A 26,433-nucleotide genomic window follows, 5' to 3' on the forward strand; every position below is an offset into this window, starting at 1 on the left:
CCCTTACTTCATGAGTCCCATAAAGGTCCTTCAAAAAGCCTCAGAATGCCCCATGTTTACCTCAAAATTTCAAAAGCTCCACACCGCCCCATATTCAAATGTCATAATGATGATGTTTTTGCTCCTTAAGACTCAATAAGAGAAAATGGCCATATTTAAATAATGTAATTTAAAAAAATTCCGGGGGAGCATGCCCCCGAACCCGCCTAGAAGTTCTGACTCATGACCTCAGTATTTTTTGGGGCCTGCGTACGGCCCTGACCACGTGTATTAATATAATTATCGAGCCCTATCAAACGCTCATTTATTCATATAGGCCTAGGTCTACCTTAAAAACACCACGTTGCGAGTGACATCGACTGTTTAAAACAAGCAAAAAGTTGCACGCAATGGGAAAGCCCACTCCTGAGTGCCAACTACCGCCACCGACTCCGCCCCTCGTTCAAACCTCTAGAGAAAAGAGAAAGCCAACGCCCGCTTTTCGATCTTACTTTCCTTCTTGTCAAGATTAGGTCTCACCAAGTTGTATATGGCAGCATTACCGATTTTGTTTAACTTAATTTACTCGAAGTCCGGATAGTCTTAGTTAACCTATCCACCAACCCAAACGTCAACAGCACTGACCAAAGACCATAGTTTAGTAATTGAAATTAATCGATTTTTGACGGATGTCGATTTTCTGAAGCCGTGTCTGCCAGGCTACTCAAAGTTTCCGCAAGAAACAAGCTTGTCTAGGCAACCAAGCGTAAATATTTGCTGATTTAGTCCACTTCAAGTTACATTCATTATGGCTGATACAACGGAAACCGGTAATGCTGAGAACTGCATGGAGAAACTTAAGAGTTACGTGAAGACCAGAAAAGGGACCATTCTTGCTGCAGAAATAGTAAGTTTAGCAAATAGTATCAATTCAATGCAATTCAATTGAATCCTTAAATTTCGATTGGTTTGTGTGCTTACAAAAATAGAATTGACAGTCATCACCACATGCCATAGTGAATTGTCGATCAAATGATAAAGGCATTAGGTTATAATCATAGCTACACTTTAGGAAGACACATATATATTTTAATTTGTATGATTTATTTATTATTATACCAAGGGTATCGTTAGAGATCAGTTATGGGCCTAACTGTGTTTTGTGTATCTAGGGAGCTGGATATGGAATGAGGGCCATGTGTCTTTGAGGTTGGGGGGTCAGGGCATGGGGTTAAGAGCTCCCACCTGTCATTGAGGCCTAAAAGCTTTTTTCATTTGGCACCATACTGGCAAATGCTTAAAGTAAAATGTTGCAGATGAAACGTTGCATGAGTTAATGTCATAGTCAACAAGAGCTTTCTTATGTCATCTTTAACACCCTCCTGATCCGCTCTCTGTGATGACCATTGTTATGGTGACTATAGTGTATTTGTTATGCAGACACTACACATCTTTCACATAGTTCACTCTGAATCTTTGAAAGATAGTGTAGTTATTTGTTAGCATTGTTTTATGTCTCTCCAATCAAAGGATTTGCTGGTTATGCAGTTACTAAATGCATATAGGCTATAAACATTTTTAGAAAGTAGCTAATGTAAGGGAAATATAAATGCTGACAATGCAAAAGACAGTACAATTATATATTTTTCACATTATGTTAAGCACGTCTCACCACAGTTAACAAGGAAATTGCATGAATCTGTTCATCCTAATCAGGCCATAAGCCTTCATATGTTTTAATGGTTTTCCCACTTCCTGCACATGTGGGCCACACAATGTTTCTGTAACCATAAGCATACTTCAGCATTTCAGCATACTTCACATTTCCTATGTCCTATTTCCTCCGTGTTGGTCTCAGTTCAGAACAAGCATGCTAATCTGATAAATGAGCCACTTGAGTCACTTCACACATTGGCCTGTGTTGATTTGTGTTGTTCATTTGTTATAACAATGTTATTAGTATCTCTCAGAATTTATAATTAGTGTTACAGTAAAATTATATATTATTGTTACCTATTGTATTTCTGCTACAGTTTAAACAGACTAAATACCTTATTTTTGATCGTTTTTCTTTTTAGCCTGAATAACATTACAGTGAGTGAAGATTATAACTTAATAAGACTGTGAGAAAGGGACGGCCATATTTGGCTACCATCGTAGGCAACCACACTCAAAGGATATCGTTTTTTCCCAAACTCAGATCTTGGTCAGTGTTACACCCACATTGGTCTTTTTTTGCAGAGGTAATGGAAATTCCAGATGTGTGAGGTTCTTGCTTGGGACAAAGAATGCATGAGTGGCAGAGCTTACAACAGGCCAGAGCTGGCCTGTTGATAGATAGTTTCAGACTGCTGGTAACTCAGCTTGGTGATCCCAATGTGCCACATCACAGCAGCCTGGTAAAAACTCTAAAAGTCGACAGAGTTGACACCTCAAATAGTTTACTAAGTGAAGGGAGAGAAGCATGTGACCTCAACAGGAAGCCAACCCTAAACACATCCTGTTATGAATGATTTATCCAAATATAATCTTTTCTCTCCTAGTTTTCTACACCCTTAATCAAAGATCAGACCCCCCCTGATTAAATGTGTCGGAGATCCAGTGTGTGACTGTAAAAGGTTGATATTGCCAGACAGTTGTGATTAATAAATAAAAACCTTTTGACCATGTTTTATTTTGTTTATGAGGTGTGTGTTTGAACCAACACTACCATTAGTTTTCCTTCCCTCTAGCTTAGTTAACTTTTGAGACTCAAAGCAATCAAACAAAGACAATCTGTTTTAAATGTGCTTTGTGCTTTAGTTACAGTACTACCTTCATGTCACACACCCAGTTAGCGGGCTCCTTCAGTGATTGGCTCATAACGTTGGTGCCTGGTGACTAATTATTGCAGGCCCTCTGAGTCATACAGGAGTTGTTCCGTTACATATAGAAACAGTGGTTGTAATTTGATAGTCGTTTGTCTGTGACACAGGCTCTCTTCCCTGTAGCTATTGACTATAATTAGCCTACCATTCACAATTTCTACAAGTGTACATAGAAGGACTGACTTGGACAAGATTTGAAGCAGATTCAAACTGCTGGCCTTTTATGTTGTTAGACAAAAACAGTTCTTCAGTGGTGTAACATAGAGGTGTGAAGTCAGCCTCTCATGGTCTTTCTTGTTATGAAGGGCTTCACTGTGGTAGGTGTTTCTGTCAGTGTGATGGTCTCTTCGGTAGGCGCTGTCCTGACAGCAACCGGCTGATGGTAGAATAGAGGCTCATTGTGTCGGCCCTCGGCCTGGGCCACCCCACCACAGCACAGACGCAGCTTGTGCCAGTCTCTGGAACACATGAAGCACTGATGCGACTGTGTGTGTGTGTGTGAGTGTGTAAGGAGAAATGGTGGAGGCAGCACTGCTGAACACTATATTAGACTGATACAAAACATAAACTGGTAGGACAAGGGCCATATTAAAAGACATGAAAAAAGACCCCTACATCATTACTGTAACTTATTATTGTGAGCGGTGCTTGTGAGCAGCAACTGCTCTGTTATTGCAATAGGAGGATATTGCTAGCTGCTTTATTAAGTTTCATCATGTTCCAAAGATATAGCCTACCTTTAGCTGGTTTTCAGTGAAAACTCTGATTATTTGTCAAGCAGGGCTGGGTTATGTTACACATTTCTAAAAAGCAAAATAAACTACAAATAGATTCTCCAAGTTGTTTTTGTCACTATTGAATATCTTATCATCAATCATAAATGCTTCTCTCAGTAACATCTTTGTAGTTCTTCTCACAGGAACTATGTGTAATGACACCATCCAATGTGACCATTCTTTCAAGTCCTTCTCAAAGCTGCATTTGAATGCATCTACCCACTTCGAATCACAGTTTCAAAGCAACAACAATAGTGGGATTCAGACCAAGCTGGTATTGGCTCTACAGTGTGGGCAGTCCAAGTTTATGTTCTCTCCACACAGGCAGAGATTCAGTGGAATGGAAAGAGAATGCCATGGAATATTTTTCCCTTTTAAAAATTCATTTTTTACTTGATTGAAACCGTGTCAGCTGAAAGAAATGTGAGAATTATTTTGTATGAAGTCCAACATCAAAGACGTAAAACTATCTTGAGAGTATAACCTATAACTATGCTAGTAACTGAAGTGGTGATAAGATAAGAATATCAGAATTCATTCTCAGCTTGTCCTACTTGTGCTTTTATGAGGCTGACGACAGTTCAGGGTTAATGTCTGGTCTTCACTTAGGACCAGAGACGAGACTAGAGAGCAGAACATCTTTGGAGGCCGCCCCAAGACGCCTAGCCTCACTCAGCTGTGGTAGAAATCACACCAAGACAACTGGTCATTGCTGAACTCACCTGCCTTCATTAGAGTTCTAGTCAACCTGACTGGCAGGGAAGAATGTGGACCCTAATTGACAGCTCAGTGCTCCCTAAGAATTCTGGGATATGTGGCAGTGACTCAGGGATTGCCCAAGGTGTCTTAAAAAGGAAATAGTTGTGAAAAACATTCCAAGGTCAAGTTCATTTTGTCCTCTGTTTGATATGTAAACATATGCATTTTTGTTTACTGTTATACTCCCCATGACCTAACCTTTCATGAGCTGTACCCATGACTTCCTGCCAGCTTTTCAGACTCTATCTCTCGCTCTCTGTTTCTTTCTCAAAGACACTCAGTCTTCACTCAGTTCACTTTCACTCCCTAGCTCTCTTTTACGAACACCACATCATTGATACATAGGTTTTGCTTGAATCTACTCCATGTACCACTTCTGAACACAGTCTCTGTCTTTCAGCTCATCAGTTTAATCATCATCATCTGCTATGTCGCTTCCACTTATGGAGGCTACTCAGCAGTGGCCATCTGTGAGATGGTCTTTGCCATCATCTTCTTTGGCGTTTTCATGATGGAAATGGACAAGCAATTCCTGGTGGTGCACTGGGTCTGGAGTGTAAGTACACACACATGCATGCACACATTCACATTTGATAGCTTTAGATCTTTTGTTCCATTCTTTTGTTTTTCCCCATCTTAATGCAGGATTTTTTCCGTGCTGCTGTTGGTACACTTCTTTACATCATCACTTCCCTGGTCTGTGTAATTGGTGGATCAGGTGACGGTGCCCGTATTGCAGGGGGGGTAAGTCAAATATATATTTTCTAACCCTTACAGAGAATTAATTAGGAAGGAACTTGATAATCATTGCTGATTTGAACTATCATACTTATGGCTGTTTATTTACTTTCTTTCAGGTGTTTGGCTTACTAGCTAGTATTCTATTTGGATACGATGCCTACACCATCTACCTGGAGCTCAAGAGCAGCAGGCAGCATACAGCAGCTTCCACTGGTATGTTTAGATCCGGTCATGATTAATCTGCCTGTACTTACTTTATAGCAAGTTTAACATGCCCAGAATTTCTTTTCATTAGCTTGCTTCACTAAGCCTAACAACTTTCCGCATTAGCAGTGTCAAAACGGTGGTTATCAATTTGATCAATCCAGGTTTTCCCAATCTTGCGATGAGCGGAATCACATAAAACGGGCACATTTTACACACGATGACCAAACTATAGAATAAACCAATATGATTTTTTTAAATATAAAACAGCTAAAAGCAACACTGTTGCTCTTGCCAAAGGCAGGAAGGAAAGATGTCAAACAATTGCCAAGTGTGTGAATGCACAAGTTAATACGCTTATCAATATCACTGCCCCATCCTTAAGGCACGAGTAGATTTGATTATAATTACAAGTGTGTATTCTATTAAATTAATGTGTTTCTTAGGTGTATTCTTAAGGTGTGTAAGACTGTTTAGCCTTATTCTTCAAGCTGCACGACTGTGTTACAATGGCATTGGGAGCAAAAAAAGAACATAAAACAAGATTTAAACCGGTAAATGTTTACTTCAAATCTTGAAAGTACACAAGTCACAAGTACAAGGCTTTTGGTGCTTTAATCAGTCTGTTTTAGTATGATATCGGTTGGCTATATAAGCTTCAAATATACTTGTTGGGGAAAGCCATAGTATTTTGGAACTTACAAACTCTTGCCCTCACTATTTGCGCACCAAGGTCACACGAGGTCACACTTCTATGATAAAACAATAACGATAAAGCCATTTTCCAAGATCATTTATTGGTCAGTAGGCGATGCTTTCACACACGTTGATCTGTTATCTCAAACATAACCTGCTCTGCAGCAGGTTAGGTGTGCAGCACAAGTTACCATAGCAATGTACCCTGGTAAAAACCACCGTTGTGATGCTGAAAACCAGGGTTAAACCTGAAGTTACCTTGCTAACTCCAAATATTGGTTCATAGTATAGTACCCTGCTGTTATGTTACTTCAATATTTTCACAGATTCATTCGGACCACTTCTTTACAGGGATGGTAGAGTCAATCTGACCATGAATATTCTTTGTTCTGATCTCTGATTTGCTTACAGATGACAGAGTGTAGACTTCAGAGAAACTGTACATGGGAAAAGAAAATCAACAAAAGAAGAGTGAAAGAAGTGGAGCCAAATTTGGTGCTCAAATGATACATTCAATGACGGATTTAAAACCAGAAAAGTAACAATTGTTAGGTTTAGAGCACAAAATTACACACTACTGTTTAGCTTGAAAAGATCTACAGCATTTATATCTGATCATGATATTGTCTGTACTTCTATGTTGAACCCTCTACACGTACTACTGTCTCTTTTTAATCCGAAGAAAAAAGGGAAAGAGATGTAAATATCATGCAGCAAAGTGAAATGCGTTGGCCTGTACATCAAGCCACTTTTCACCTGACTACCTAATTTTAATTGATCTGTTCTAATAGACTGCTGTTAAAAGAACAATGGATATGTTGTTGTATCCTTGCATGTCCACACAAGGTTTGTTTTGAAATTGTACAGATAACATGCATTATTAGATCTGAGAATAATTCAACAACACAAATAACTTCTCATCAGTTTATTTTTACAGTTTTGGTGTGGATTGCCTCAAAGCAGCATCTCTTTTGTAGGTGTCAAGCTTTTTTCCCGTTTTATAGCCCTCTCCGTACTGTCTGTGATGTAGTCAAAATGTGCCTTGTTGTCTTGTTGAACAACCATTATTTAGTAAAATCTCTTTTCTACCTAGATGTCTGCCTGCCGTCCTGAATTAAAGTAAATCAACAAAGAACAGAACAAATATGACCCTTTTTAATGATACTTTTCTCATATATTGCATGCATTCAGTCGGCAGCTAACGCCAAAGAGCTTCTCATGAGATTTCTGGCAGAATTATGTTTTAAATATATTTTTATCATCTTGGTTTTAATATAATTTTACTCAGGTCACCATGTCTCGTACTTATGTGTTTCTGAAACATGTGCATTTCATAATGTGTTTTCAAATTTCCTTTGACAATTTTCTGTATGAATGTACTTCCTTTACTAATGCTTGTTAGGAAGGAGTTTGTCTGCATACGATCAATGACCAATGATATGACTACAAACCCATTGATAGGCAAAGGAAGACATTATGTGGTTGACATGGAAAGATACCCATTGAGACATTTAGTGGTTGATTTATAAAAACAACATGCATTTTCAATCCCTTTTCATTTATCATTTCATGACTCTAAATTATAAATTAATTTTTAAAATCTGTAGAATAGGGCATCAAGCTTTTATTTCTAACTTGTTTTACATTGCTGCCATTGTTGTGGCTTGTAAGTGAGGCATTCACAATGTTTTAAGAATTAAAGCTATTTGTTAGTCTACACATGTATGAACCCTTTACTTTTCAAAAACACCCACACATATTGCAGTGAACCAAAATATACATTATTTTTGTGAGTGGACACACTAAATTGTCGAGAATCACAAGTGGACGCAGCCAAGATAAGGACACAACTAAATCAAAGAACAATGGTCTCAAAAGAATAATCAACAATATACTGCCACTACATGGAGGCAGGAGGCGAGCAACCTTGAGCTTAGTTCATAAAGAGAGCCCATATCCAGCCACTAGAGGGAAGCAGGTATTCAGTATTCAGTCTAGATTTCAGATAGGCACCACATTTCGGATAGGGACCACCACCACGAACTTTTATTAAAGGCCGCAGAGAAGAAGCAATGGCCATATTACGCTACATGCTATACATTTTATCATAAAAAAAACAACAGTTTGTATTGTCATATGTAAAATACACAACATATGTAATGCTATCGGCCAATAATTAAGAGAGTACTTAACCCTTGAACGGTCCCCACATGTTCAGCATGTTTAAGAATATATGTTATGTAAAGTGGAAATTAAATTTAAGATGAACATGTTTTACAATTGCACATTTTAATATTTTGAAAAAGGAACTTTGTATAATGTGCAAACCGCCCAGAGCACACACTATCTTGAATTTTAGAGTTACTTTTGATATTACATAGATATTAATACCATAAGGGTTTATATTTTCAGTAAAAAAAAAAAATGTTTGATTCATTCGTTAACAGGACAGTGGGCAAAAAATAATCCTCCATTTGGGGTCATAGACAAGACAAACAATTTGAACACTAATCCCTGATGTTCCAGACTGGACGTGCTGAGATTTAGTATATATTTAATCAAACCGGGTAAACACATTTTAAAAGTTTCGTTAGCCTTTTCAATATGGGTGATCATCAAGATTTCTGCCCTAACATTCCACTTCGGTAAAAAGCTCCAGTTATGTTTGCCTACTGTACTCATTGTTCGATACACCGCGTGTTGACTCCTCCCATAGTCCAAATGTTTTCCCGATGTAATTTGGCACTAGGTGAGCCATGAGAAACTCAACACCAGAGAGTCGCATCGTTCAGGGCCAGAACAGGGGGTTGGAAGTTGTACATTGTTGTTAGATGGTAAATTCTGTAGCTACTGGATGGTTTACAGTAATCTAGGTGTGTAGCGTGCTTACGTATGCGTCGGTAATTTTCTGTCCCTCTAAAGTCAACCGTGCGTAAAAGTCCATGGAGAGGACTGGAAGTTCGACAGCTACAGTAGCCCGGACAATGTTTAAAATAAAATGTAGTTTCAAGGTATACGGTGAATTCTGTTGACCTACGTGAGTACTAAGGGGAATCTTCAGTCCCCTTTTTCTACTTAAAACTACCAAGACGCGGGTATTGGAACAATCAACATGTTCACGCGTGGATCTAAAAAGCGACGGTCGAATCGCTCGGTAAGTAGCCTAGCGTACAATTAACTTCAGGACATACCCGTGACTTCCTTCCCAAGTTGTTACAGTGCTGAACCAATTCGAGGATTGTTTCTGTTACTTTTCGTTATAACGTGTTAGTTCCATAACTACATGATTCATACATTCATGGCATGTAAAATAGCTATAACTTTGAAAAAGTAGCACTGTTCGGCTACCTTGACCTGATTGTTTTTGCAAATATATCATAGTCTCGATACTTCTCTTTTATTTCGATTATTATAGAGATGGTAAGTGAGTATTATAGATATGGGAAACTCGCTTGCTGTGAAAATTAGTTTCCTTTGTTTTCTGAGTCGATTCACCAAGATTGATCGCCGTTGGGTAGATGGTCAACTACGTCATAGGTATTTAGAATTTACCTGCACAGGTTAGGGGCCTTGCACGTCTCCCCACGCTACTCACAATGCTGTTGTATTCACCTATTTATGTTAAACGCAGATTTTGTAGAATACAAATTACATTTGAATGGAATTAAATCTTGTTCTACAAGCTGTTGCATCCCAGTTTATACTGGCTATAAAACATTGCCAGTCAGTTTGTCAGAGTGAGGTCTAATGCATATTTTGTTCGGTATGAAACATCTGGCTCTTGGTACCTATGCAAATACTATTGTACTTAAAGTGGGATGTAGCTTGTGAAGCTCACCACACACACAGACCTGCTTGGGTGTCTATAACATCTAGTTTAAAACAGGTCAATGTATGGCTCTATATGTTTTTCAAAGAGAATTGTTGTTCTCGTTCTAGAACTGTGAGGTTGGTGTTTTAATATCTTTGCGTAATAAATCTTAAACACTGACGTCAGTCTATTTTAATCAAAGAAAGGCTCCATTTTCATGAACCATGAAAAACAAAACTAAGCTGAAAACACATCCCTCTGGAGGAAATGCCAGGTGTCCAGTCGACCCAATTGGTTAAAAGGACTCACTCAATCACATGTAGCATCTAAAAAGTGAGAGACTTAAGAGACCTAGCTTCAATCAAAATGATCTACAAGATGTTACATAGCAAATGGTAATATTAATATGTTAATGTACCTTCCACTCCAGTGAGAAGATGTATGTAGTATGAGAGGGGTAGAGAGGGCAGGCAGGCTGTCTGTTTGATCTTGTCCAGCGATGATGACAGTCCTCTCCAGCCAACATGCCAGGGCTACACAGCCCCATGACCCTTCACCTTTCCTGGGTTGATGTTTAACCCCTCAAACGGAGCTCAACACATAATTACCCTGCCACTTTACAGAGCATATGTCTGCTCTTTTTGCTCCTGCAGTCTGATGTAGTTATTATGTGTATGTAAAGTACTTTGAACAGTGTGCTCTAAGACGTCCTGTCTAAACCGTGATAGTCTGCTGCAAATGCACTCTCACTTTCTCAGTTTGCCTTGGCAATTAATTTTCCTGTTGACCTTAAAAAGAGAAAAAATAAGAACAAAGTTTCCTCTGCAAGCTTGCTGAAATGACTGTACAAGAAAGGAACTTGTTTAAATGTGGGAGGTGTATAAACCGAACAATAAAAGTTTGTTTTGTGAGATATTCCAAACAGAACCTTTGGGAACTTGAGTGTTCTATTGATCTCGCACATACATGGTGTAGCAGATGTTGTAGTTCCTGCCACCCCACCCATCACAGCTCCTACTGAGGAACACAAAGTAGGTGAAGCCTTTGTTGGGACTTAAACCTGACGTATCATCTGTTTCAGAGTGCTGAAAGGAAACACACGTAACCACATCCTTACTTGGGATTCTCATCCACTTCCCACAAAACATATGGCTCATATTTGTTTTAAGTCAGAGGTGGTGATTTTACACGAGGAAACACAATAGCTTCAGTTGTTATGGAAGGTTTCACCTAGAGAGTATTTAGATACTGGTCTGTCATCGGAGGGATATGAAGAAAACATCTCCAGCCAGTGTGCACTATGTAATGCTAATTAGAACCAGCTTGGTGGGTTCAAAAGCATATGTGGATCAGTTTACAGTTGGGACCAACCATTCCAAGTCACTCTTTGAGGTGGAAATTGGCCTAATGATGCTGATGGAGTTTGATCATCTATGGTATTGTTATTAATTATTGGTGTTATGAACAAAACGCGTGCGTTCATATGCATGATGTAATCCTTATGCACATGACTCTGGAAACAACTCACAAAGTCAGCTGCCCTTGCCTACGTTTATGACCGTTTGTTTTTTCCCAACTGAATAAACCTTGACAATGTCGGTGGACATGAATATCCTTGTTTGACTGATGACAGTCCATGTGCTCAAATATCTTATGTAATAATTCTTCATGCATCCTCATTCATTGCACTGAATATAACCTTTTCCTAGTCTTGATCATGCTTTGTGAGGATTTTTGTAGTTGCTCTACCTAAACTCTTATGCACTTACTCTCTCTCATTTTCTCACACACACTCTCACACGCACACACACAATTTCTAATCCCCCATTTTCCAATGCAACATGACTGGTCCCTCCCAGCTTTCTCTCCACCTTCTGGGCTGTTCTGAGTGTCCACGCGCTAGTGGAGAGCTCTGTTGCACAAGTCAGGGATCAGTGGTCTGTTGGAGGGCAAGGAGGCTGCACTAACTGTTTGCTCAAGCACACGTGTTACCATGGATCGCATTCCCTGGAGACAAAAGAGAGTCAACTCTCACCATGTAGTAGTGTGTGTGAGATCATGTGTGTTTTATAGTGTGAGAAGGGGGTGTTTAGGCCAGTGTCACTTCTCCCTTAAACCCAAGCAGGGACACAGACACAGTAGGCCCACAGAGAGTGTCTGTATATTGGTTTTGTGGACATCATCCAGCGAGTGTAACTCTGGGCTGAGTGCTGAGCAGTGTTGTTACTCCCAGGAAGACATACAGAAGAGTGTGTGTTCAGTGTGAGTGAGCGGAGCATAGGCCTCACTAAGACACAGGGAATTAATATGTTACTGTTGGGTCAGAGTACGTCCCCCCTTGTTCCCCAGGTTAGTAGTAACCATGTCACTCACAGTTTAAGAAGCTCATGAGCAAATGAGAGCAGAAATGTTCAGTCATCCAGAAATCAACTTTACACACCATTTACCCGTACCTTGTCGCAACTTAACTTCAAACTGTATTATGATGTTGCAACGGCTATGGCTTGAAACCCCTCAGATCCAGACAACTGATCGTGTGGTTGGTAAGAGACAGTTTACCTGGTGTTGGTAGTTACTAGTTAGTTAGTTAGTGTAGCAGCCCATGTTCTGTGGAGCCACACTGCTGTCAGGTTCAATACAGGTTTCATCCAATCCCAGGAGATGTTTCTGCCTGGGGCTGTTATTTATGATCATTTGGATCTCTCATAGATATAGATACCTGTGTGTATGTTCTGTATGCGGCAAGCATGCATGTGCGTGTCTGTCAGTAGCAGTAAAACGGCGTGTGAATCATTTCATGGAAACTTTTAGCATGAGACTGTGTGTCAGGCCAACCTGTTCTAGCTTAATACTATGCAATTAGGTCTTTGTTTGAGTAATTATGTAACACTTTTAAATCGTAAAATCGCAGACGGAACCCTTATGAGGAACCATTCTCATTCTTTGTCAGTTGGCTCAATGAAAAACAATAATGAGTGAATTCTTACGCAAATTGAGTCACATACTTCTAAAGTAGATACGGAAGGAGTGCTTATGCACATAGTTAAAGAATCATGCTTCCCCTGGTTGGCTGGTTTAGCTAATACTAACACTACATGATAATGAGAAGAGCTGTTACCTTTATAACCTTAGGTAAACTCACAACTATACATTCGAATGGGATAACTGGCTTGACGTGAATACTGATGGCAAATCAAGCTCCGAGCTGAGCTCCAAGAGACTGCATGTGGTTACAGAACAGATCAAAACCCAGCTCAACAGGTATGCACAGGTGTCCTCCCAGCTCTCATGGCGTTGCTTTATTGGTGTGTGTATGCAAACGTGTGTGTACATGTGTGTGTCTGTATGTTTTCATGCATGTGGATGTGATATGAAGTGATATTGTGTTCCTGAATGGAGGATACTGCTCAGGGGAGTCTCCAGGTTGACTCTCTTCACATTGTTGCCTGACTGGTGGAGTCTGTGTCACACTGTGTCTACCAGGATCCCGAGCCAGTCGGGTTTCATGAACTGCTCTTTCGTTCTTTCTCTCTTGGAACACAGGAATCGAATGCCTTTTTGTTTTCGTGAAACCCAAGTCAATTCCATTGTTACACACATCACAAAAACAGGTAGAAACTGAAAGTAGAACGAGGTCGAGGAGTGAGCCACTGGCTGAGTTGGATGTTATGGAGATGGACTGGTTGGCGAGGACGTGGTTGTGTCAGGATGACGGTGAGAGAGGAAAGGAAAGTGCAGACTGACTGACTGCAGTGAGGGAAAGGGTGCAGCTCTCCTCCAGCCTTCACTTCCTTCCTGATACCTCTAAAGAGAGACACTGTGGAGCAGGACACACAGACATATACACACGCGCACACACACATGGGAGTTTGAGTGTTTTGGCACAAGATCCAGGATCCAGTGCTGTCTCTTGTGTAGCAGACCATAGCTCTTGTTTCTCCATGCCAACCGTCCCCTGCAACCCCCCTCTCCCCTCTATCTCACACACACACACACACACGCACACACACACACACACACACGCAGCAGCAGTCAGGCCGTAATCCCCCCACTCCACACTGAGTAATGGACTTGCTGTCCTGATTCCTAAGCCCCCCCACCACAGACCTACCACATACATACACACCCCGACATACAGTACGTTTGGTCATTCAAACAGAACTCTTAACATACACTGACCGTCTTTGTCACTGACACTAGTGCTGATATACAGGCACGCGCACATACACATGCACGCATATACACATGCACGCACACACATATGCACACTCACAGGTCTATTTAATATAAATAATCATTTGATAGTATTGTACATGTCATAATATAGATTGGTAACAGCAGTCCCTGTGGTAGTGAAACCTTGTCTGAACAAGGTTCAGACACATTTTGCAAACAAATGTTCAGACGTACTGGTGCAAGGTTTTAAAAGCCACACATTTGAGTGGGGAGTGGATTGATCCATTCAGGATAACCATAAATCGACTCAGAGAATCATCCAGAATAATCTATGGTGTACTCCTTCCATCCAAACGCTCTTGAAAGTGTGGCAAAAGGGATGAGCCTACACTAAGTCCATACTGCGTTTTGTTGCGAGATGGACAGACATATACAATGTTGCTGCCGACCAGTAGATCACGTATGGAATGCATATTTTGGTTTTAATTTTTTCTCAATGGTACTCTAGGTAGAGTCAACTAATGTGTGTGTGTGTGCTTGTGTGTGTGCATGTGTGTGTGTGCATGTGTGTGTGTGCATGTGTGTGTGTGTGTGTGCATGTGTCAACAGGAGGAAGAGGACCCAGACCGAGGGCAGCCGTGCATGCGCTGTGGAGACCAGTGTCCAGGCTTCCGCATGCATGGATGGAGGTAGGCCACTCATTCATTTGCCTTCATACAGTCACCCCTACTGCCTCCTCTTTTTTTATTTAACCTTTATTTAACCAGGCAGAATCATTTAAGAACAAATTCTTATTTCCAGAGATGGCTTGACTCTTACACACTACTGGTGTGTACCTTCACAAACCACACACTGACTACTCCTTCTCCGGATGGTCTCGGTAGTGTGTTCATTCTTCTCCTGAGGACAAAGTCATAGTCTACTAGAAGGGGCGGTTCTGTCCCCCTGTTCCGTATTGTAAGGGAGGACTGGTTCTATATGAAAATGAGAAAAAATGAGCCAGCTGTTCTCTGTGTTAGTGTGTCAAAGTGGAGAGTGTTGCCCTCAGAGAGCTTGTTAGAACACCCCTGTGTAGACTAGATAGTGTTGTGCAAACAGACATTTATCCAGCCACAACACACTGGTTCACAGCGCTGCGTGAAGGTCACAGATAGCCTGCACTCCAGACACACGCGATACATTAGAACACTGGTTGAGGGATTACGCGGGGTCATGCAGTGTTTTATAATCATTTCAAACTACTGAAAGATTTTATGGCAGAGACATGCTGTAAACCATAGCTGGATAGGGCATTAGGACAGCCCTTTAAACCACTGTTCTATAGATGGACAACATTAATATATACAAGGAGAACAGATAAGTAGGTTGCGTGGAGTAAATGGAAGCATCAAAGACCATTCTGATAAAACATGTCATGTTTTATCACACACGGAAAAATAGGGAATGCCTGAGTGGCCAGCTGGAACAAACTCTTGTGGACAGGAAGGGAATTCCACACGGCTCAGAAGAGTGTGTCCGAGTCTTTGTTCGGGGGAAGGTGTGTGTCTGTGTGTGTGTTTGTTTGTGTGTGTGTGTGTGTCTGTGTGTGCAGGAGGATACTGAACACTTTGTTTCCCCGTGTTTAAGACAGCCTGGTGAAGTGCTCCATACTCCTTACATGGCTGGTCTGTTGGGGCGTCAGTTTGATCATTTGTGTGAATTTACTGTAAATTGGAGCAACAACAACTTCTCTGTTCTGTTCTACATTTGTTCAGTCTGACCCCCCCGCCCCCTCCCTAGTGTGTCCAGCCGGCTGGGTCTCTTGGCTGGGCCTAATCCTGTCCGTCACCCTAATAAGATTAGCCCTTTCTGCTCCTGCTACTGCCGCCACTGCCAGGATAGAGCCGTTACCCTTCCTCCTTCTCCCCCTCCTCTCCCTCTCACCCCATCTCCTCCCTCTCCCCCTCCTCTCCCTCTCACCCCATCTCCTCCCTCTCCCCCTCCTCTCCCTCTCACCCCATCTCCTCCCTCTCCCCCTCCTCTCCCTCTCACCCCATCTCCTCCCTCTCCCCCTCCTCTCCCTCTCACCCCATCTCCTCCCTCTCCCCCTCCTCTCCCTCTCACCCCATCTCCTCCCTCTCCCCCTCCTCTCCCTCTTACCCCATCTCCTCCCTCTCCCCCTCCTCTCCCTCTCACCCCCTCTCCTCCCTCTCCCCCTCCTCTCCCTCTCACCCCATCTCCTCCCTGTCCCCCACCTCTCCACTTTACTCCTTCTCTCATCCCTCTCCCCTTTCTTCCCCTTCCTCTACTTCCTCCCCCCCCCCCACTCTTCACTCTCTCTCTTCCTCACCTCAAGCTTCCCTCCCTTTACACAAGTCAACTACAGTAGTTTTAACTACTAGTTCACTGAAGGACTGCAGTAAAACATCCAAGTTGTTTGGAGTTGGTATATCCCAGGCCTCATTGTCCCATACAAATGTGGCTCTAACTGAGTGCTGTGTTTCTGAGTTGTTTTAGTGAAAGGTAATTCTAGATGGATTTCATGGCAAGTTAGTTATGATGAAGGGAGTAGCAGAATGAGAGGAGAGTTTAATAATACAGGATTCAGAACACAAACACAGATTAGCCCTGCAGGAATGAAGCCAACCACATATTCTTATTGAAAGAATACCACAACAGATACAAGACATAAACTTGGAAGAAAGAAAAGGGGTTGGTGTTCATGAAACCAAAAGATTCTAATTGAGTGCTTGTGCCTGTGGCTATGTTGTCCCTGTGTTCAGGCCGACTTTTACAGTATCCAGGGTTTTAATCTGAAGCAGTTCTACATCCACAACCACATCATGTGTACCATACATGTGAATCTGTGTAACATCAACGCTAAGCTATCAGTCAATATTAGAGATGAAGGGTTGGGCTTTCTACAGAGCAGAGGGGATTTTAGTCTGGTGATGTTGTTTTTATGTTCCCGTCTGTTGTCAGACCCAGAAGAGAGTGGAATCTGTTGCCGGGCAGAATGATTAAATAATTAAGATTTATAGGGGTCACAGCTGAAAGACCCCACAGTCTCTGATGAATCTCATGTCCTTCAAACGGCCGTAGAGCCTTCCACCCAGGCCTGTGTTTGGGGCAGCTCAGTACCAGGACGCTCAGCTGGGGAGCAGAGTGAGAGTGATCCATCTCCATGATGAATGTCTTCAGACACGTCTGGGGCGTAGGCAATGGGGCAGGTGGCTCCACTACTGCAGCACCCAGAAGCAATTGAGTTACCTCTGACCCACGGGTCCCAACAACACCCTCAAAGTGGCTGGAATGGCCACCCCAATCAGATGGGGCTGGTAGGCGGCAATTACTCAGTCTGTAATTAGTGTTGAAGCGCTCTGGGACAGTGTCCATCTGCTGCCCTCAGAGGGATTTAAGCAGCACAGCAGCACACGCCAATGAGGCTACTCACTTTCAGTCAGGGCTAATCACAGCACAAGTATACACATTTCACCCTGAGGATTATCTAATCACACTAGCACTGTACACACTACTATCTGCAAATCAGCCTCCCAACCAGGAGATCAGGCTGGGACTGGCTACAGACTACTCACTGTCAGGGCTCGCAACTAACTTTTTTCCTCAGTGTCCCAGTACCGTCTCGAAGTGCAAAATGAATGGTCCCAAACTGAACTTGACCTATCCCAAAATGTAAATTATTTTGTTTTTGCATTTTGACATTCTGACATGGGTCTAGGTTATATGCAACCCTATTTAAGTAATGCATACTGTCGTGGGGCTCAAATCAATGTCTGAATTTAAATGTGAATACATACACAATAGAATACACAATTTTCTTGGTGGTTTCGAACACAATGTCTGGTGTGGCTGTCGTAAAAACGTTTCTAGAGGTTTAAAAACAGTTTGGATTTTTTTTCTCTAAAGGTTTTAAAAACATTTTCTACAAAAAGTTTGAAAAAAACTATTTTCGAAAAAAAGTTTGGAAATGTTGATGGTCAAAGAAAGAAAAAAGGTTCCCCAGCACAATGGGACACGTTCATTTGGAGCCCTCGTCACTGTGTCCCACTAAACATACTTGAAAGGAGTGTTTTTAATGCATTTTAATGCTGAGGAACATGACTAAACTATTCGTTTTTCTAAGGAGGATGTGTTCAGTTACCCTTGTTAGAAGAGTTCCTTAACAGGGTGTTGGTGTTGGCGGAAAGAGACCGACTTAAGATGAGGAGGAAGAGACATTGACATTTAGAAAAGAGAGATAAAAGAATGATTGACAGGTGTAACCAGTAACACATTTTGAAGGACAACAGCTCTTCCAGTGGGCTGTCTTGTGATTGACAGGGAGGTCAGCTCAGATACTCTGATTTGAGTTTTCTCTCACTACTCTGCCCCTAGCTAGTCCACAAGCCCCTGTGAAATTTCAAACAACCACGGTTTCTTACCACAGGCACTTGTAATCACACATGCTCCTCTTTATTTCAGTTGGCAGAAGAATGGCACACATGCAACGATGCGTCACAGTTATCTGCTCCAGTCATGTCTTGTATTATAAAGATGACAGCAGCACTGACACATCATCTGTTGTACTTCAGTAGCTTCTTCACTTGGGGTGGCATTTCAGATAGATATTCAGTGGCACTGTGAGTATCTCTCACTTAACGTTTCTCATTTTGAAAGGACAACCTTTCTGTTTAATGTGTGTGTGTGTGTGTGTATCTGTGTTTGTGTGTGCCACCTATTGTTAGGTGCCACACTGTCAGCTGTGAGGGAGAGTGCTGGAGTGGGGGAGGGTGGTAAGCGAGGATGGGAGCATTTGAAAAGCAACATACAGAGACTCTTTAAATTCATTACCCCTGGCGAGAAGCTGCCTTAGAATGACCTTCTCTAACAGCCTGTCACGCACACAGGAAGGCAGGCAGGCAGGCAAGAGGGTGACTATGGGACTGTTGGAGACTGACTGGGATCTAAGGGATCTAGCTGAAGCAGCTCCAGTAGATCTCTAATCTGGATGGGAGGATGTTGACAAGGCAGAATGGGACACCTGACAATGAAGCAAGGTAACGTTGTGAGTCGCTGCTGTGTATTAATGTTGGGTTTTGATAATTGGACGTTTTAATACAAGTTTGTTTAATAGTGGACAGGATCAGGAGTTAGGAGTGGTTTAGGGATGAAGGTAGTGTGGATTACGTGATCTTTTCTGATGCAGAGGTGAATGCCATCATTAGTAGTTGTGATGTTGATGTAAATTGATTGATGTGCTCGATATACTAGTGGACTGTCTGCTACAGGGACAGTCCATTTGCTCTGTTGGGAGGTTCAGAAGAACAGAGGTTTCTAACCAACTGTGACAGCAAAAAGAGATGTGCCTACTGTATCTCTGAGTCTAAATAGAAGTTCTGTGTGTTCTGAGTCTAAATAGGGGATTAGATCTGGATTACATATCCCAGAACTTTAATGGGACAGCCTCTATTGTGACCCACTCTGTAACAGTTTTTCTACAAAATGCACACAATTTAAGTGGTGTAGCAGCTTAGAGCAGATTATAGTCCACAAAACCCATTGTAGGACCACAGAAAGTTGACCGTTGATTGTGACGTGGGGATGTTTCAAAGCTGCAAACCATATAGAGGACACAGCCGGGCGTCCCTGGGACTGTGTCTGTGCCTTCCAGGTGGTGGCGCCTCAAGCTGCAGGCTCAACCAGGACTGGGACCTCCTTACAGCCCCAGGCAGGATTATCTCCAGCCAGCAGGCCATGTTTACATAAACAATAAACACTCAGAAAGATGCCTAAACAACAACAGCAGCAGCAGCAGCCCTGACGCCCAGTGGTTACGTCCAGCAGGTCGTGATGTAACCATGACTCGGACGCAGATTACCTCCGCTACAGATCAAAGACGAGCATCTGCTGCGTTACCCTGGCAACGCTAGTCATTTGATAGGCCAGAAGCTGGGTGTGGTATGCATGGGGCACTATTGGCACTGGTCCTCAGACATGTTAATAGTATGTCCGCAGGCCTGTCTTGGCTGGCACATTGACAGGTATGTGGAAAACATTGGCATCTGCAAGATGCCAGAGATATGCTTTGGGGTTCCTGAGGTTAATGCCATGTCCATATGTCCTCTCGCCACACAGCCTTGATGGGGAACGGTTTAGAGACTCAACCCTTGTCATATCTCTATTAGGTTTCATGTCAGTGATCTAGGGCTCTCTGCTGAGGATGTCTGTCATTGTAGAATGGTACATCTGTACTAAAGCTACTCTTACTGCTGTCTCGGGCCATCTGTACTGTTCACATTCCCCGTGTAGCACTGTGTCTCCTAGACACACACACACACACACAGACACAGAGGACAAACAGCTGGGGCCAGCTTGCGGGCAGTAAGACTTGCCAGCAAGGCTTATCCTCAGGTGACCTGCTGTGTTTACCATGATTGAGAGTGGACCTGCAGACAGCCACGGCCAAATAAGGAGCCTGTGTGTCCCAGGACAGTACAATACCCCGAGCCCTGCAGAGAGAGCTGCTGCTGCCCTTTCTTTTCTTGTTTAACCAACGTATTTATACAGGCATGAACACTTAGGAGTACACTTCTGCCAAATCAGCTGAGGGGATGGGATATGCCTGACCTGCACTTTGATTTCTGAGAACGGAGGGAGTAGAAAGGATTTCTGGGAGACTTTGTCGGAGGGGATTGAGGCAGTTTATCAACATTAAAGGATTGGCTTTTGCAAAGGGTCTGCTTGTCTGCGTTGGTACGGTGTGCGGGTGTGTTTGCGTACGCATACTAGCGTGTGTGTTTAGTGTGCTGTTCTGGGTGTGTTTGTGGGGGGGTATATCTACTCAAAGCAGCTTTGCCCTCCATCTGTGCCTGAAGACCAGGCCTTGAGCCACAAATACCAGCTGAGGGGTTGTTACACAATCATATGAGCATACTTCAACAGCATATAGCACACAGTATAGAACTCCTCGCCCAGCCTACATACCGTACCCTGTCACCAGCAGACACTCACACGCACAGCCAATCACAGATCACTCTAAGGCGGGTTAAGAACTCCCTGATGGGGGAGGAGGGGGAGGATTACTTTCCAGCCATCTTCTTCCACCCTTTATCTCAACCGCTACGGCATGGCCAGGATTACATGAGTGACCTCATTTCCTGCGGGCAGTGTGGAGTGATGGGACGTTGGGGATGTGGGTAGATGAGAGAGTTCTATGTTAGCTACAGAGGGTGTCAGACCTCCATCCACAGTTCTGGGGTCAGTGCTCTTCAGTAGAATACAGCCAAAGAGTCCAGGTAACCACAGAAAAGGACGTTGCCAGTTATCTTAGCCAGATGTGTCTAACAGGAGTTACTCTTTGTGATGGTTCGAATTGTAAAAAAGGTGCATTTTAAAGACTTCTTTGTGTACTATAAACCATTTGTGAGGAACATCTGTTTGTCATGGCAGTATTATGTTGCTGCAGGGAGTTGGGTTGAGTCACAGACAAGAATGTTTGGGGGTGGGGATTGACATCATGTCTCCAACGCAAAGTATGTTCCTGATCACATGACCACAGGGTGCGGGTGTCGTAGGTGGTACTGGCACAGGGTGTGTTGTTTTAATCATCACATACTTTTGATACTCTGGATGATTCATTATGACTAGATTTATGCATTGAGGAATGTGTTTACAACCCTGCCTTGGATTGGTAAAGCATCTCTAGTGCAGTGGTTTATTGTTGTGGGTACCTAGCAAACCAGCGTCATGGGATTGCCAAGGTTGCCAGGTGTAGTTCACCCCATCCCTCTGTTTGTGCCCCCCAGGAAGATCTGTGTGCATTGTAAGTGTGTGCGTGAGGAGCATGCTGTGCGTCCCGTGCCTGGTCAGCTGGAGAGGATGATGATGAAGCTGGTGTCTGACTTCCAGAGACACTCCATCTCCGACGACGACTCTGGCTGTGCTTCCGAGGAGTACGCCTGGGTCCCCCCGGGCCTCAAACCTGAGCAGGTCACAACACACACACACACACAAATCATTTGTTGAAATGTCCACACAGTATTCATCAAAAGCAATAAGTGAAGCATTAAGCCTAGAGACAGTGTGTCTGGGTATGAATGTCCCCATGTCGTGTTGCAGGTGTATCAGTACTTCAGCTGCATTCCAGAGGACAGGGTGCCCTATGTGAACAGTCCAGGGGAGAGGTACCGCATCAAACAGCTACTCCACCAGCTGCCAGCCCATGACAGTGAGGTAACACCAACCATATGAAATCCCACATGTATGGAGGTGATACTGCTACAAGCCTTAACCTATCATCTGCATTTCTCACATGGGACTCTTTCTCCCAACATGTGTGTGTGTGTGTCTCAGCCCCAGTACTGTAACTCCCTGCTGGAGGAGGAGAAGAAGGAGCTGCGTCTGTTCAGCCAGCAGAGGAAGAGAGAGAACCTGGGCCGGGGCATCGTCAGGCTCTTCCCTGTCACCATGACCGGGGCCATCTGTCAGCAGGTGGGGCTGAAGCTGGAGGGGGGGGGGGGGGTACAGGGATGGAGGCCTGACAGCCACCGGGGGGGAGAGATTCAAACCACAGGTTTCCTGGTGTCTTATCATGTGCTACGTCCCTCTTCAGTGTGGCAAGCAGATCTGTGGCGGGGACATAGCGGTGTTTGCCAGTCGGGCGGGGCACGGGACCTGCTGGCACCCTCAGTGTTTCCAGTGTGCCTCCTGCAGCGAACTGCTGGTTGACCTCATCTACTTTTACCAGGACGGGCAAATCTACTGTGGCCGGCACCACGCCGAGAGGCTCAAACCCCGATGCCAGGCCTGTGACGAGGTAACAACTGCCTAGCTGTGGAGACCTACAGGAACAGCTGTGGAGACCTACAGGAACAGCTGTGTAGACTTATAGGAGCAACATCACTCTAGTCTTGCTCCTGCACTTCTGTTTTGAATACCCTCTCCATCCATGACTTAAGGGATTAGTGGAAGAACACTAATAGATCTGGCGTGCCTGACCGAAACACGTCCTTTAGACCTAGAGGGTGCCAAAGTGTCTTAAACCCTACACGCTCAGTATTTAAAGTGATTTCAAATCATACAGCATCTCTGTACTGTTTTCATCGCTTAAGATAACCATGTTTCTTACTTGCTGTCTGTCTGTGTCATTTCTCTATTTGTTGTCTCCCTCCAGATCATACTAGCAGATGAATGTACAGAAGCAGAGGGCAGACACTGGCACATGAAGCACTTCTGCTGTTTCGAGTGTGAGGCGGCACTGGGCGGCCAGCGCTACATCATGAGAGAGAGCCGGCCCTACTGCTGCTCCTGCTACGAGTCTCTCTACGCAGAGTACTGCGACACGTGTGGGGACCACATTGGTAGGCCCGCTAAACACACTGCTGGATACACACATAGCTGGATACACACACGGCTGGATATGAACACATTTCTGGATACACACATTTCTGGATATGAACACATTTCTGGATACACACAGACCTTTCAGAGACTTCCGAGAAATAGAAGTGTTCAATGTTTGCTTGTTAAACAGTTGTATGTCAAATGATTTTCATTCGAGTCCAGAAATGGCTTAGTGTAACGTGTAACCCCCGCCCCTGTGTGGGCTGCAGGTATAGACCAAGGTCAGATGACCTACGAGGGCCAACATTGGCACGCTGCTGAGTCGTGTTTCTGCTGTGCCCGCTGTGGGCTCCCCCTGCTGGGCCGACCCTTCCTCCCTCGGGGGGGCCTCATCTTCTGCTCCCGGCCCTGCTCCCTGGGGGAGGACCCTGATAACTCCGACTCCTGCGACTCGGCCCTGCAGAGCCGGTCTCTGCAGCACCGGCGCTGTGAAACGGCAGACAAGATCCAGCAGCCACTGCGCAGCTCCCCTCAGCAGCCACCAGAGGGCGCCATCATCCCCTCAGTCTCTGGGAAAGATTGCAGACATACTGCTAGGGAAAGCCGAGGTACTAGAGTATATAGTATGGGCATGTTATATAGGTCATGTCCTAGTCTTTATTTGTCAAGTGCATAGTCACAGGTGGGTTATGGTTATGTTTGACACAGACTTTCTTTTTCTCTCTCCTTTTTTCTCTTTCTGTATCTCAGGAGTCCACTGCTCTACTCAGCTCCCAAATGGAGTTCCCCCACTCAATGGGCATCCTAACCCCACTGGTTCCTACTCTCCCTTGCCCCACTGTCACTCAGCCAATGGCTGGGGGCCGCCGTGGCCTGGCGACCAATCACATAGCAGCTTGCACCTTGGGATCACACAACCAGTCAGCAGTCTGGAGTTTCTGGAAGAGCTGGATGGTTACACTGGCCTCTTGTCCAACAGTCTGACCTCCAGAGGGACGTCTACAGCTAAGGACTGCAGGAACTGGGTGGAGAGGAACGGCCAGTTCATGAAAGGTATCAAACAAATGGCCTGTAGACTACAGAGGATCACTTCAGAGCTGGGTTTCATATTCTAGGTGTAACAGCTGTTTTCACGATGATATTCAGGGATGTACTCTGTTCTCCAAAGGTGTCGCTGTATTCATGTTGATCTTGTTTGTGTCTCTTCTCTGTACCCCAGAGCTCCCTCTTCAGAGAAACAGCCTGTCTGCCCAGGAAAGCCCTGCCGACCAGCCCCCTGTCTCACCCACTCTCCCACCCCCTCTCCCCATCAAGTCACGCGAGACAACCCCTGGTGCCCCACCAAGTCTTCCCCATACAGAGCCCAGCCTCCCTGAGCCCCAATCAGGGCGCAGCGGCACTGCCAGGGTTAGCTTTCGGGAGCCAATCAGTTGCAGCTACTCTGTGGATGAGGAGGAAGAAGAGGAGCATGAGGAAGAACAAGTAAATGGAGAGGAGGAGCGAGGAGAGGAGGCGGAGGATATGGAGGGGGGTTTTGGGCACAAGCTCCGCCTCCAGAAGGGAATTCCCCCTCAGTTGGACCTCCTAGGTAAGAGAACAGGATCACTTCTTGTCTTAGATTCTGTTAAAGAAAATGTTGAAACCATTTCCCGTGATGATCCAACCATTCTCCTTACAGATGGGTCATACCACCATCGTAGTTTGCGGCGTGGGTTGAATCGTGGGCGCATGTCCTCGGACTCCCCCCTCCACCTGGGCACCGAGAAACGTTTCCGCCACTCTCGGCGTGACCGACCCCGACTGGACACGCTGGACTGGAAGGGGGAGAGGGGCTCCATGGCCTGCACAGACCCGTCCTCCCTCACCCTCCAGCCTGGCCAGTACAAACACGAAGACTCCTGCTCCACCTGCTCCTCTTCGTCCGAATCAGAGGAGGAGGGCTACTTCCTGGGGCAGCGCATCCCCCTGCCCCCACAGCTCCGCAGGCCCGCGTCAGATGACGGAGATAGGGAGGGGGAAAGGGAAGCAGAGAAGGACTGGGGTCTGAGAAACAGTTTTAGGAGAAGGAGGAGGACCAGCAGCCTCGGAGCAAAGGACAAAGACAAGAACTGTGCTATCTCCTAGCCCTGCTCCTGCCCTGACCTCCGACCTCTGCCCTGGGCCTGGCTTCACTCCCGTCCCTGGCTATCTAAATGGTGGTAGTTAAAGGATTACTAAGAAATACATTTTGGAAAGATGCCAGTGACTATGTAGTGATGAGTTTTTATACATTTTCCAACTTTTATATTAGTATACTCTTTGTTGGTTCAGGCACTTTTTTTGCACAGCATGTACATACATCCAATAATAGAGCTAGGAAGCCTTCGCTTAAAAGGGTGGTTGTGTCCACACAGTCGAAAAATACGTCATATTCTAAATGTACTTTTATTTGTTTGTGTTCACTTTCATACTCAAAGTGCTATCTCACTTTAGGTTAAGAAGGAGTTACCAGTGTTAAACTGTCCATACTAATTGTGTTTGAACTATGTGATGAGACAAACATCAGTCCAGTGGACATTCACTGCTGTATGGGACAGCAGGTGACTTGATGGGGGCATTCCTTCTCAGATTCAGATATTTATGTTGAAAAATAATGATTGGTTATTACTTAAGCCCATCGGATGGATGGAATTCTGGGAAAGATGAAATGATAACCAAAACCAAACTGTATTTCCATACTGCACAATTCTAAAGCATTGGTTTGTGCTGACTCTGAATGTACGCTGTGTCTTTGTATACATAAATGTTGTAAGATATGGTCAGTGGACAAAACACTTCAAATTCTTATACTTCTAAGGTGTTTTCTGCTGTATTTTTTGTATTCTGGGGTTGTATTCTTGGTTTATGTTTAACACTGCAATCAAACAGCAGTCCCTTTCAGAAATGGAGCACAGGTCATTTCTGTACATTGCTTTAAATGTAGAGACAATAAATTCCGTGAAAAATCCGTTGTCTTCCTTATTCTGTTTCTGTTTAGTAAAGCATTTCACATTCCGGTTCTGTGTGGAAAGAGTTTTAGTTAAGCCGGCTGCACATTAACCTTAAACTAGCTATACATGATGTC

At 44.0% G+C, this 26,433-nt stretch overlaps 2 protein-coding genes across 2 annotated transcripts; both read left to right on the forward strand.

Annotated features, from left to right (window-relative positions):
- The first annotated feature begins 403 nt into the window (after positions 1-403).
- On the forward strand, positions 404-7,162 carry plp2b (proteolipid protein 2b). Its single transcript, XM_047041177.1, has 5 exons — positions 404-886; positions 4,782-4,937; positions 5,027-5,125; positions 5,239-5,335; positions 6,434-7,162. Exons 1-5 carry the CDS (start codon positions 788-790, stop codon positions 6,445-6,447), a joined length of 465 nt encoding a protein of 154 aa, XP_046897133.1. The 5' UTR covers positions 404-787; the 3' UTR covers positions 6,448-7,162.
- Positions 7,163-8,734: 1,572 nt separating this feature from the next.
- Positions 8,735-26,316, forward strand: prickle3 (prickle homolog 3). Its single transcript, XM_047041045.1, has 11 exons — positions 8,735-9,176; positions 14,619-14,698; positions 21,794-21,977; positions 22,107-22,220; positions 22,341-22,478; positions 22,600-22,803; positions 23,161-23,347; positions 23,600-23,938; positions 24,081-24,383; positions 24,550-24,918; positions 25,009-26,316. The coding sequence occupies exons 1-11, from the start codon at positions 9,135-9,137 to the stop codon at positions 25,452-25,454; spliced, it is 2,406 nt and encodes an 801-aa protein (XP_046897001.1). The 5' UTR covers positions 8,735-9,134; the 3' UTR covers positions 25,455-26,316.
- Positions 26,317-26,433: the final 117 nt, after the last annotated feature.

This window comes from Hypomesus transpacificus, chromosome 18 (assembly GCF_021917145.1).
Source record: "Hypomesus transpacificus isolate Combined female chromosome 18, fHypTra1, whole genome shotgun sequence".
Classification (NCBI taxonomy): domain Eukaryota; kingdom Metazoa; phylum Chordata; class Actinopteri; order Osmeriformes; family Osmeridae; genus Hypomesus; species Hypomesus transpacificus.